The sequence below is a fragment of the Felis catus genome, chromosome D2, assembly GCF_018350175.1.
Source record: "Felis catus isolate Fca126 chromosome D2, F.catus_Fca126_mat1.0, whole genome shotgun sequence".
NCBI classification, from domain to species: Eukaryota; Metazoa; Chordata; class Mammalia; order Carnivora; family Felidae; genus Felis; species Felis catus.
In genome coordinates, this window is record NC_058378.1 from 87883228 (window position 1) to 87896991 (window position 13764).

Sequence of the window (13764 nt, forward strand, 5' to 3'; positions counted from 1 at the left end):
GTTGAATGAACAATTTAAAAAAAAATTTACAATCTACAAAGGTGAAATAACTTTCCATTTACTGGTCTCTTCTTCAATTTCTTTATCAACATCACATCGTTTTGATGCTATAGGATTTTCACATCTTTGTTAAGTTTTTCCCTAGATATTTTATTATTTTGGAGGAAACTGTTAGTGATGTTGTTTTCTTAGTTTTTCTTGGTGAAGGTTTGTCATGAGTATGTAAGGATTAAGAATGTCCTGTCCCCTCAAGGTCCTTCTACTGGATTAGCAGTCAAATTGATATGACACAGTTTAACGAGAGAAGATAAAATTTAATTTTGTGTATATGGGGAATCCAGAGAGACCTGGGAATTCTGAAGACACTTGGGCAAAATGAAGCATATATGTCATCCTGAGCTAAAGACAAGGAGGTATGGGTCAGGTACCTCAAAGGGAACGAATGCAGTTCGCAGGAATGCATTCACAGGAATGCAGTTCACAGTAAGTGTTTGGTAAACAAATGTTTTCCTGTCCTCTCAGATGGAATGAGACATAGAGGGCTTTAAGCAAACAGACCTTGCTAGGTTCTTCCCTGTCTACCATACCTGGTTCATATCATGGTGAATAACTCTGTTTCTGGAGCAGGTCCTCTATCTAAATTCTTTTAGGCAGCTGTGTGGGAGGTAAAGAGCTTTTTCTGATTCTGCTTGGTTTTGATTAATTTATTTTTGAGAGAGAGTGGGGGAGAGGAGGAGGAGGAGTCAGAGAGAGAGAGAGAGAGAGAGAGAGAGAGAGAGAGAGAGAGAGAGAGAGAGAATCTTAAGCAGACTCCACAGTAAGTAAGCATGGAGACTGATGCGGGGCTCGATGTCACAACTGTGAGTTTTTGACCTGAGCTGACATCAAGAGTCAGATGCTTCTGAGCCACCCAGGTGCCCCTTGATTGCTTTTTAAGTGAAAATAGTCTTCATGCCAAAGTGACTCACCTTGGGATCTGCCTTTGGACCCTACAAGTATATATAATCACAAGTGATTTCAGTATCTTGATTTTGTGTCCTGCAATTTCCCTGAAGTCATGTAAAAAGTGTGTTGTTGTTGTTGCTGCTGCTGGGGTGATATGTAACATTGGGAATTTAGAAAATGGTACTGTTTCTACCCAGGTCATCCTCAATAACCAAAACATAGGGGGCACTAATGTAAGCCTCACTCTATGGCCTTTAGTAACACATATCCTCTTACAAGGGTCATTAATTTCACTTTGGGTGAATGGCATGTTGGCAGGCCTTGTCCTCTATCATGAAGTTTCATGTTTTTTCCTTATTTTCTGGTGTGGTACCGATGTCATTGTTTTGAGACATAATTTAGTTTGCATCATTTTGAAATGTACTAGAAAACTGCTGTAGCAGTGGAAGTACTCATAACTTGACACTCAACTTCACCAGGTGTCATTGTTTTACTACCTCTGACAGTTCACACAAAAAGCTTGTATGTTTTACCCCCAAAGAGGAAAACTCTCCCTGAGAACTATGTCGTAATTTCCAAATGAGGAAATCATTATGGTTTCCTCATTATCATTGAATCCACAGGCCACTTCAGCTGTCACCACCTGTTCCAAAAGTGTGAAAGAGTCTTCTTCCAATATGACCAGGTTTCTTTTTTTCTGTCCTTTTCTTAAGACTTTCCCTCATTTTGATAAGCTTAGTCGATTGAAAGATCACAGGGGACTGAAATCTGGGTGGCCTTTTCTGTATGGCCTCTTTAACTTGGTATGTTTTCAATTTTCATTCATGTTGTAATATATTTCAGTTGACATTCATTGTGCTTCAAATACATAACATACTATCAGCCATTTAGTGGGAAGAGTAGGGCGACCCTAAGCTTGTCTCATCACTTGAATATAGCTAGATAAATATAAAATCATTTGGAACACCCAAGAAATCCATCAGAAGTCTTAGAGAACAAAGCTACACATCTACAAACCAGAAACGCAACCCATGGAAGCTTCTTTTAACAAGCAGGCCAAAACACACCTAAGATCTAAGTTCCTGTAGGTACTTTATTTTATTTTTTTATTTTCTTTGATTTTTATATTTTAATTTTGTTTAATGTTGCTTGTTTTTCTTTCTCTCCAAAATGACAAAATGGAGGAATTCACCTAAAAGAAAGAACAGGAATCAATGATGGCCAGAGATTTAATCAATGTGGATATAAATAAGATGTCTGAACTAAATTTATGTATGTATGTATGTATGTTTATTCTGAGAGAAAGAGAGAGAGAGAGAGAGAGAGAGAGAGAGAGAGAGAGAGAGAGAGAAAGAGAGAGAGAATCCCAAGAAGGCTCTGCACTGACAGTGCATAGCCCAATGTGGGGCTCAAACTCATGAACTGTGAGATCATGAGCTGAGCTGGAGTCAAAAGTTTGACACTTAACCAACTGAGGTACCCAGGCACCCTGAACTAGAATTTGAAACCACAATTATAAGGATATTAGCTGGGCTTGAAAAAAGCATAGAAGACACTAGAGAATCCCTTACTGCAGAGAGAAAATAACTAAAATCTAGTGAGGCCAAAATTAAAAATGCTGTAACTGAAATGCAATCCCAAATGGAGGCCATAAAAACAAGGATGGATGAAATCAGTAAATCGGTGTAGTAAATCAGTGATACAGAAGATAAAATTATGGAAAATGATGAAGCTGAAAAGAAGAGGGAAAGAAAGGTCATGGACCATGAAGGCTGACTTAGGGAACTCAGTGGAATATTAAAACAGAATAATATTCATATCATAGGAGTCCCAGAATGAAGAGAGAAAGAGGGCTAAAAGGTTTATGTGCACAAATTGTATCTGAAAACTTCCCTAATATGCGGAAAGACATAGACATCCAAGTCCAAGAAGCAGAGAACTCCCATTAAATTCAACAAAAGCCAATCATTGCCATGGTATATCATAGTCAAATTCCCAAAATGGGCAGACAAGGAAAGAATCCTGAAAGCAGCAAAGGAATAAAGTCCTTAACCTACAAGGGATGACATCAGGTTTGCAGCAGATCTGTCCACAGAGACATGGCAGACCAGAGAAGAGTGGCAGGATATAGCCAACATGCTGAATGGGAAAAATATGCACCAAGAATCCTTTATCCAGCATGAAAGTAAGGAGAGATAAAGAGTTTACCAGACAAAGAAAAACTAAAGGAGTTCGTGACCACTGAACTAGTCCTGCAAGAAATTTTCATGGGGACTCTTTGAGTGGAGGTAAAAAAATGACCAAAGCAACAAAGACTAGAAAAGACCAGAGTTATCACTAGAAACACCAACTGTACAGGCACCAACATTGCATTAAATTCATATCTATTAATAATCAATCTGAATGTAAGTGGACTAAATGCTCCAAGCAAAAGGCATAGGGTATCAGAATGGGTGAGAAAAGCAAGATCCATCTATGCTGCCTACAAGTGACTCATTGAGACCTAAAGACACCTGCAGATTGAAAGTGAGGGGATGGATGGGGCACCTGGGTGGCTCAGTTGGTCAAGCGTCCTACTCTTGGTTTCAGCTTGGCTCATGAGCTCACAGTGCAGAGCCTGCTTGAGATTGTGTCTCTCTCTGAAAATAAATAAACTTTAAAAAATAAAAAAAAGAAGATGTACCAATTGTAAATATTTATTCCCCAATATGAAAGCATCCAAATATATAAATTAATTACTAACAAGCATAAAGAAACTCATTGATGATAATACAATAATAGTAGGGGACTTTAGCATGCCACATACAGCAGTGGACAGATCATCTAAACAGAAACTCAACAAGGAAACAAGAGTTCTAAATGACACTGAATCAGATGGACTTAACAGATATATTGAGAACATGTCATCCTAAAGCAGCAGAATACAATTCTTTTTGAGTGCCCAGGAAACGTTCTCCAGAATAGATCACATTCCGGGTCACAAATCTGCTCTCAACAAGTACAAAAAGATTGAGATCGTACCATGTATATTTTCAGATCACAACGCTATGGCACTTGAGGTCAACCACAAGAAAACATTTGGAAAACCCTCAAATACATGGAGCTTAAAGAACATCCTAGTAAAGAATGAATGGGTTAGGCAGAAAATTAAAGAAGAAATAAAAAGGTACATGGAAGCAAATGAAAACGAAAACATGACAGTCCAAAACTTTTGGGATGCAGTGAGGGCTGTCCTAGGAGGGAAATATATTGCAATACAGCTCTACCTCAAGAAGCAAAACAGGCCCCAAGTACACAACTTAACCTTACACCTAAAGGAGCTAGAAAAGGAGCGAGAAATAAAGCGTAACAACAACAACAACAACAACAACAACAACAACAACAAAACAAATAAAGCCTAAAGTCCACAGAAGAAGGGAGCTGGAACAAAGATTAGAGCTGGAATAAATGATATGGAAATAAACACACACACACACACACACACACACACACACACAGACAAAATGGACCTGTGAAACTAAGAGCTGTAAAATGGATCTGTGAAACTAAGAGCTGATTCTTTGAAATAATTAACAAAATCGTTAAGCTCCTATGCAGACTTATCATAAAGAAGAGAGAGGGGACCCACATAGATTTGAAAAAAATGAATGAAAGAAAAGAGACCACAACCAAGGACCCAAATAGATAAAATCATGTATAAAAGAGGAGAGATCACAACCAAGACCACAGAAATGCAAACAATTATAAGAGAATACTATGAAAATTATATGGTAACAAACTGTGCCATCTGGAAGAAATGGACCAATTCCTAGAAACACATACACTACCCAAAATGAAACAGGAAGAAATAGAAAATTTGAAAAGACCCATAATCAACAAAGAAATTGATCAGTAATCAAAAATCTCTCAACAAACGGATGAGTCCAGAGCCAGATGGATTCCCAGGGGGAATTCTACCAGACATTTAAAGAAGAGTTAGTATCTATTCTTCTCAAACTGTTCCAAAAGATAGAAATGGGAGGAAAACTTCCAAACTCATTCTATGAAGCTAGCATTACCTTGAGGAGAATTGCAGGCCAGTTTCCCTGATGAACATGGATGCAAAAATTCTCAACAAGATACTATCAGATTGAATTCAACAGTACATTAAAACAATTATTCACCATAATCAAGTAGGATTTATTCCTGGGATGCAGGGCTGATTCAATAGTAGCAACTTAATCAACATTATCCACCACAATAAGAGAAAAGATGAGCACCATATGATCCTGTCAGTAGATGCAGAAAAAGCATCTGACAAAATACAGCATTGTTTCTTGATAAAAAACCCTCAACAAAGTAGGGATAGATGGAACATACCTGAACATCATAAAGGCCATATATGAAAGACCCACAGCTGATATCATTTCCAATGGGGAAAAATGAGAGCCTTTCCATTATGGTCAGGAACAAGAAAAGGATGTGCCCTCTCACCATTACTATTTAGCACGGTACTGGGAGTTGGCCTCACTAATGAGACAACAACAACAACAAAAATAAAAGGCGTCCATGTTTGCAAGGAAGAGGTCAAACTTCCACTATTTGCAGAGGGCGTGATACTCTATGTATAAAGCCTGAAAGACCACAAAAAAATTGCTAGAACTAATATATGAATTCCACAAAGTATTAGGATATAAAATGGACATGCAGAAATCTGTCGCATTTCTCTGCACCAATAGCGAAGCAGGAGAAAGAGAAGTCAAGGAATTGATTTCATTTACAATTGCACCAAAAACTGTAAGATAATAAGGAATAAACCTAACCAAGGAAGTAAAAGATGTGTACCTGAAAACGATAGAACATTTATGAAAGAAATTGAAGAGGACACAAAGAAATGGAAAAGCATCCCATGCTCATGGATTGGATGAAAAAGTGTTGTTAAAATGTCTATACTACCCAAAGCAAACTACACATTTAATACAATCCCTATCAAAATACCACCAGCATTTTTTGCAGAGCTGGAACAAAGCTTCCTAAAATTTGTCTGGAGCTACAGAATACCCTGAATAGCCAAAGTAATCCTGAGAAAGAAAAACAGAACTGGAGGCATTGCAATTCCAGATTTCAAGCTAATTTGCAAAGCGGTAGACATCAAGACAGTAGGGTGCTGGAACAAAAACCAGACACATGGATCAATGGAATAGAATAGAAAACCCAGAAATGGACGCACAACTCTATGGTCAACTAATCTTGGTCAGAGCAGGAAAGGATATCCAATGGACAGACGACAATCTCTTCAACAAGTGGTGTTAGGAAAACTGGACAGCAATGCACAGAAGAATGAACCTGGATCGCTTTATTACACCATGCACAAAAATAAATTCAAAGTCGATGAAAGAACTAAACGTGAGACCGAAAACCATCAAAATCCCAGAGGAGAACACAGGACTCAACCTCTTTGACCTCAGCCTCAGCAACTTCTTACTAGACACGTTGCTAAAGGCAAGGGAAACAAAAGCAAACATGAACTATTGGGACTTCATCAAGATAAGAAGCTCCCGCACAGTGAAGGAAACAATCAACAAAACTAAAAAGCAGCCTAGGGAATGGGAAAATATATTTGCAAAAGACATATCTGATATTAGCATCCAAAATCTATAGAGAACTTACAAACACAACACCAAAAAACAAATAATTCGGTGAAGAAATGGGCAAAAGACAGGAATAGTCACTTTTCCAAAGAAGACACCCAATGGCTAACAGACACATGAAAAGATGCTCAACATCACTCATCATCAAAGAATTAAAAATCACAACCACCATGAGATATCACCTCACACCTGTCAGAATGGCTAAAATTAACAACACAGGAAACAACAGGTGTTGGCAAGGATGTAGAGAAAGGGGATCCCTCTTTCCCCCAAAGAGGAACAGTTTTTGGGAATGCAAACTGGTGCAGCCATTCTGAGGAACAGTATGGAGGTTCCTCCATAAGTTAAAAATAATAGAACTTCCTTATGTCCCAGAAATTGCTCTACTAGGTATTTACCCAAAGGATACAAAAATTCAGATTCGAAGGGGTACATGCACCCTCATGTTTATAGCAGCATTATAACCAATAACCAAACTACATAAAAAACCCAAATGTCATTGACTGGTGAATGGATAAAGAAGATGTGGTGTATATGTACAATGGGATATTACTCAATGATCAAAAAGAATGAAACCTTGCCATTTGCAATCGTGGATGGAGATACAGTGTATTGTGCTAATGAGATAATTCAGTCAGAGAAAGACAAATACCATATGATTTCACTCATATGTGGAGTGTAAGAAATAAAACAGATGAATATATGGCAGGGGGAACAAGAGGATAGAGGGAAACAAACCACAGGAGACTCTTGGCTATGGAGAAGAAACTGGGGATTGATAGAGGGAGGTGGGTGTGAGAAGGACTGGAAGGGTGATGGGTATTAAGCAGGGCATTTGTGAGGACCACGGGATGTTGTAAGGAAGTGATGAATCACGGAATTCCACTCCTGAAACTAATATTGCACTGTATGTTGGCTAACTAAAAATAAAAAAAAGAAATTAATAAAAAGGAAAAGTAATATCAATCACTTAAAAGATTTTAAGTATACAGTTGTCCAGCATAAAGGATATTCAGATTACTGTAGAAATCTCAACACAATACGCCTGCAGAAATTGTAATTTTGAGTGTAAATCTGCATCTATTACACATTGACTTTATATTCTCCTTTCTCCTTCTCTGGACAAGGTTAGGTTTGGGTTAGGGTTAGGGTTAAGTCTTAGGGGTTACAGTTAGGATTAGGGTTAGCAGTGAGGGGGTAGATTTAGGTTAGACTTAAGCTTAGAGTTTGAGGGTAGGGGCTTGGAGTTAGGGTCAGGGCTAGGGCTACAGCTCGGGCTTTGGTTAGGGTAAGTGTTAGGGTTTGGGTTAGGGTTAGGGTTAGGTGTAGTGTAAGCTTTGGGATAAGGCAGTGGCAGTGACTGAATCTCCAGCAGTGTAATGATTTCCACCGAGGGCTGTGTTGAGGACTCATGTTACAGTGTAGTTCAGGAATAGTGTTTCATTTCAGCAGTTGGATGATTGTGTGGGTTAGGGTTAGGGTAGGATTTTGGTTAGAATAGCTATGCTTAAAATCAAACTACTAGTATTATTTTTTATTTTATTTTATTTTATTTTATTTTATTTTATTTTATTTTTGTATTATGAAATTTATTGTCAAAATGGTTTCCATGCAACACACAGTGCTCATCCCAACAGGTGCCCTCCTCAATACCCATCACCCACCCAGCCCTCCCTCCCACCTCCCCATAAACTCTCAGTTTGTTCTCAGTTTTTAGCAGTCTCTTATGTTTTGGCTCCTTCCCTCTTTAGCCATTTTTTCCCTTCCCCTCCCCCATGATCTTCTGTTAAGTTTCTCAGGATTCACATAGGATTGAAAACATATGGAATCTTTCCTTCTCTGTATGACTTATTTCACTTAGCATAACACTCTCCAGTTCCATCCACGTTGCTACAGAAGGCCATATTTCATTCTTTGTCGTTGCCGTGTGGTATTCCATTTTGTATATAGACCACAATTTCTTTATTCATCCATCAGTTGCTGGACATTTAGGCTCTTTCCATAATTTGGCTATTGTTGAAAGTGCTGGTATAAACATTGGGGTACAAGTGCCCCTATGCATCAGTACTCCTGTATCCCTTGGGTAAATTCCTAGCAGTGCTACTGCTGGGTCATAGGGTAGGTCTATTTTTAATTTTTTGAGGAACCTCCACACTGTTTTCCAGAGCGGCTGCACCAGTTTGCATTCCCACCCACAGTGTAAGAAGGTTCCCATTTCTCCACATCCTCTCCAGCATCTATAGTCTCCTGTTTTGTTCATTTTAGCCACTCTGACTGGTGTGAGGTGATATCTGAGTGTGGTTTTGATTTGTATTTACCTGATGAGGAGCGACATTGAGCATCTGTTCATGTGCCTGTTGGCCATCTGGATGTCTTTTTTAGAGAAGTGTCTATTCATGTTTTCTGCCCATTTCTTCACTGGATTATTTTTTTTCAGGTGTGGAGTTTGGTGAGCTCTTTATAGATTTATTTAAAGTCTAGTTTGTCTAAGTATGGCTACTCCAGCTTTCTTTTGACTTCCAGTAGCATGATAGTTCTCCATCCCATCACTTTCAATCTGAAGGTATCCTCAGGTCTAAAATGAGTCTCTTGTAGACAGCAAATAGATGGGTCTTGTTTCTTTATCCATTCTGATACCCTATGTCTTTTGGTTGGAGCATTTAGTCCATTTACATTCAGTGTTATTATAGAAACATACGGGTTTAGAGTCATTGTGATGTCTGTAGGTTTCATGCTTGCAGTGATGTCTCTTGTACTTTGTCTCACAGGATCCCCGTTAGGATCTCTTGTACGGCTCGTTTAGTGGTGATGAATTCCTTCAGTTTTTGTTTGTTTGGGAAGACCTTTATCTCTCCTTCTATTTTAAATGACAGACTTGCTGGATAAAGGATTCTCGGCTGCATTTTTTTTCTGTTCATCACATTGAAGATTTCCTGCCATTCCTTTCTGGCCTGCAACGTTTCGGTAGACAGATCCGTCACGAGTCTTATCAGTCTCCCTTTATATGTTAGAGCATGTTTATTCCTAGCTGCTTTCAGAATTCTCTCTTTATCCTTGTATTTTGCCAGTTTGACTATGATATGTCGTGCAGAAGATGGATTCAAGTTACGTCTGAAGGGAGTTCTCTGTGCCTCTTGGATTTCAATGCCTTTTTCCTTCCGCAGTTCAGGGAAGTTCTCAGCTATGATTTCTTCAAGTACACCTTCAGCACCTTTCCCTCTCTCTTCCTCCTCTGGAATCCCAGTTATGCGTATATTATTTACTTTAATTATGTCACTTAGTTCTCTAATTTTCCCCTCATACTCCTGGATTTTTTTGTCTCTCTTTTTCTCAGCTTCTTTTTCCATAATTTTATCTTCTAATTCACCTATTCTCTCCTCTGCCTCTTCAATCCGAGCTGTGATCGCCTCCATTTTATTTTGCAGCTCATTTATAGCATGTTTTTAGCTCCTCCTGACTGTTTCTTAGTCCCTTGATCTCTGTAGTAATAGATTATCTGCTGTCCTCTATACTTTTTTCAAGCCCAGTGATTAATTTTATGACTATTATTTTAAATTCATTTTCTCCTATATTGCTTAAATCGTTTTTGATCAGTTTATTAGCTGTCGCTACTTCCTGGAGTTTCTTTTGAGGAGAATTCTTTTGTTTCGTCATTTTGGATAGTCCCTGGAGTGGTGGGGAACTGCAGGGCTCTTCCACTGTGCTGTCTGGAGTAACTTGCGTTGGTGGGCGTGGCTGCAGTCAGACATGACATCTGCTCCCAGCCCACCACTGGGGCCACAGTCAGATTGGTGGGTACCTTATCTTCCCCTCTCCCAGGGCAGGACTCACTGTGGAGTGGGGTGGCCTCTGTCTGGGCTATTTGCACACTGCCAGGCATATGGTGCTGCTTTGATGGGATCTGGCGTATTAGCCGGGGTGGATCCGCAAGGTGCACAGGGGAAGGAGGGGCAGACTCAACTCGCTTTGCCTTCGGTGGTCCGCTTTGGGAGGGGCCCTGCAGCATCAGGAGGGAGGCAGACCCATTGGAGGGATGGATCCGCAGAAGCAAGCACAGCATTGGGTGTTTGCCCGGTGCAAGTAAGGTCCTGACGGAACTGGTTCCCTTTGGGATTTTGGCTGGGGGATGGGCGAGGGAGATGGCGCTTCTCAGCGCCTTTGTTCCCCACCAAGCTGAGGTCTGTCCTCCGGCGCTCAACAACTCTCCCTCCCATTGTCCTTTAGCCCTCCTGCTCTCTGAGCAGAGCTGTTGACTTATAACATTCCAGATGTTAAGTCTCGCTGGCTGTCAGAACACACTCCATCTAGCCCCTCTGCTTTTGCAAGCCAGACTCGGGGGCTCTGCTTTGCCGGGTGGGCTGGCTGCCCCTCCACCGCCCTGGCTCCCTCCTGCCAGTCCATGTAGCGCACATCACCTCTCCGCCCTTCCTACCCTCTTCCATGGGCCTGTCATCTACACTTGTCTCTGGAGAGTCCATTCTGCTAGTCTTCTGGTGGTTTTCTGGGTAAATTAGGAAGATGTGGATGGAATAGAAGTGATCAGCAGGACACGGTGAGCCCAGCGTCCTCCTATGCTGCCATCTTCCCGGGCCATGCATCCAGACAAACTAGACTTTAAACCAACAACTGTACCAAGGGATAAGAAGTCTACTATATCATAATAAAGGGGTCACTCCATCAAGATCTAAGAAAATTGTAAATATTTATATCCCAAACTTGAAAGCACTTAAATATATAAACCAATTATTCACAAACATAAATAAACTCATTGATAATAATGTAACAAAAGTAGGGAACCATTGCTTTAAGAGGACGGATCTTCTAAGCAGAAAATCAACATGGAAATAATAATGGCTTTGAGTCACACACTTGACCTGTGATGTTGTGTGTTCTCTGCTTTTGTGTACTTGGAGAAGATTTTGGCTTTTGTGAAGGTCATTATTTCTAATCAAGAGTTCATTAGACATTACATACTTAGCTGCCCTAATTTTTATTTTGGTGTTCTCAACCCTTTTACCCTACAAAATAAGAGGAAATTTCCAGTAGAGATTTCTTTTATTTTTTTAAGATTAACAATTTTTTTTAAGTAATCTCTCCGCCCAATGTTGGGCTTGAATTTACAACCCTAAGATCAAGAGTCACATGCTCCACTGACAGAGTCAGCCAGGTGCCCCTTCAGGAGAGATTTTTTAAATCAACTCTTCTGAGAACATTTTCAACTCCATTCCTACTCCATTCCCTTCCTGCATATCCACTGCCTTTATGCTGCCCAGAGAAGTGATATTCTTCTCCCTTTCCCTCTATGGTCTAAGGATTTATGGCCACTGAGTTGCCCTAAAGAACTTCTGAGATGGTTTACTTCTTTCCTGTGAGTGTGAAGGAAGAAAAAAATCAGGACACCGAGTCAGCCGGACAGAAGGTGTTTTTTCCCCCATGATCTGCTACTAAAGAGAATGACTCAATGGAAGGCAGTCAAGGAGCAATGGCCTGACAGGCATCTTGAGAAGGAGGGCTCAGTGGATAGTCAAAGTGTCCCCTCATGTAGTCCATCCTCTCTGCATTAAATCTGGCTGACTGTAGGAGATTTTTGCATGTCCAGGAGAAGAGATCCAAGATGGAAGATATGATGTTGAAGTAACAGGTGAACAGACTAGTGAAGCACATATTTGAGGGCAAATAATCACTTGATAAGGTGGCTATAAATATGAATGCAATTGCTAAAATTTAACTTATAAAATAGAAGAAAATGTATTTGAACAAATTTAAAACTAATATTCTGAAACTAAAATTCCTGAGAGTTGGGGTGGTGGTGTATTGCATGGAGGTAGAAGTATGCTAAAGGTCTCTTTCGGATCAGAAGAAAAGATTGATTTTTGGGGCGCCTGGGTGGCGCAGTCAGTTAAGCATCCGACTTCAGCCAGGTCATGATCTCGCGGTCCATGAGTTCGAGCCCCGCGTCAGGCTCTGGGCTGATGGCTCAGAGCCTGGAGCCTGTTTCTGATTCTGTGTCTCCCTCTCTCTCTGCCCCTCCCCCGTTCATGCTCTGTCTCTCTCTGTCCCAAAAATAAATAAACGTTGAAAAAAAATTAAAAAAAAAAGATATTGATTTTTGAAGTTTATCAGTAACTATACATCCAAATGTACTTTTGGACTTAAGGGTGACCACGAGAACAACAACAACAGGACATGGACATGCCAAAGTGTCAGGGGAGATCAGGATCAAGCTAAATGTGACCAACCCAGCAAACAGTAGGGAAAGGGCCAATACCTCATGGTGCCACATTTACCAGCAATCATGATAAATACGATGTCAGTTCTCCTGTTAAAAGGAAAAAAAGCCTTTTAGATTGTGTCAAGATGTAGAATATATCCCAGGCTTTCATCAAGAACAAAATGACACAGAGATACTTCAAATGCTGGAATGCGCAGAGGAAAACCCAGGATGCGGTGGTTACCGAAGGGACAAAAAAGTGTTTGTGCTGCTAAGAGGCACAATTTGTTAGAAGATAAATTGTCAAGTCTTAATGTGCATTAAATATGTCAAAGTAGGGGCACCTGGGTGGCTCAGTCGGTTGAGTGTCTGACTTTGGCTCAGGTTATGATCTCGCAGTTTGTGAGTTCAGGCCCTGTGTCAGGCTCTGTGCTGACAGCTCAGAGCCTGGAGCCTGATTCAGATTCTGTGCCTCCCTCTCTCTGCCCCTTCCCTGCTCATGCTCTGTCTCTCTCTGTCTCTCAAAGATGAATGAACGTTACAAAAAACAAACAAACAAAACAAAACAAATATGTCAAAGTAAACTTTTTTAAATAAAGGAAAATTTAATGAAACATGATTATAGTAGGAGAAGTTAACATCCTTTGCTTAGTAATGACAAGGTCACAGAGACTTTTTTTAAGAGAGGTTTTAAATTACACATTCAAAAATAAGACTTATTTCACTTAGCATAACTCTCCAGTTCCATCCACGTTTCTACAAAAGGCCATATTTCATTCTTTCTCATTACCATGTAGTATTCCATTGTGTATATAAGCCACAACTTCTTTATCCATTCATCAGTTGATGGACATTTAGGCTCTTTCCATAATTTGGGAATTGTTGGTAGCACTGCTAAAACATTGGGGGTGCATGTATACCTTCAAATCAGATGTTTTGTATCCTTTGGATAAATACCTAGTAGTGCAATTTCTGGAT

General features: G+C 40.0%; 1 protein-coding gene across 2 annotated transcripts in view; it reads left to right on the forward strand.

Annotated features, from left to right (window-relative positions):
- The window catches only part of LOC554344 (cytochrome P450 2E1), a 40108-nt gene that overhangs the window by 2455 nt on the left and 23889 nt on the right, over nucleotides 1–13764 (forward strand). Inside the window, exon 1 of one of the 2 annotated variants that reach the window (XM_045039855.1) lies at nucleotides 443–483. The exons of the other annotated variant lie outside the window; for it this stretch is intronic. Coding sequence (XP_044895790.1) covers nucleotides 443–483 — 41 coding nt within the window. Of the gene's footprint in view, nucleotides 1–442; nucleotides 484–13764 lie in introns of those variants that run through there. 2 annotated transcript variants of the gene reach the window in all.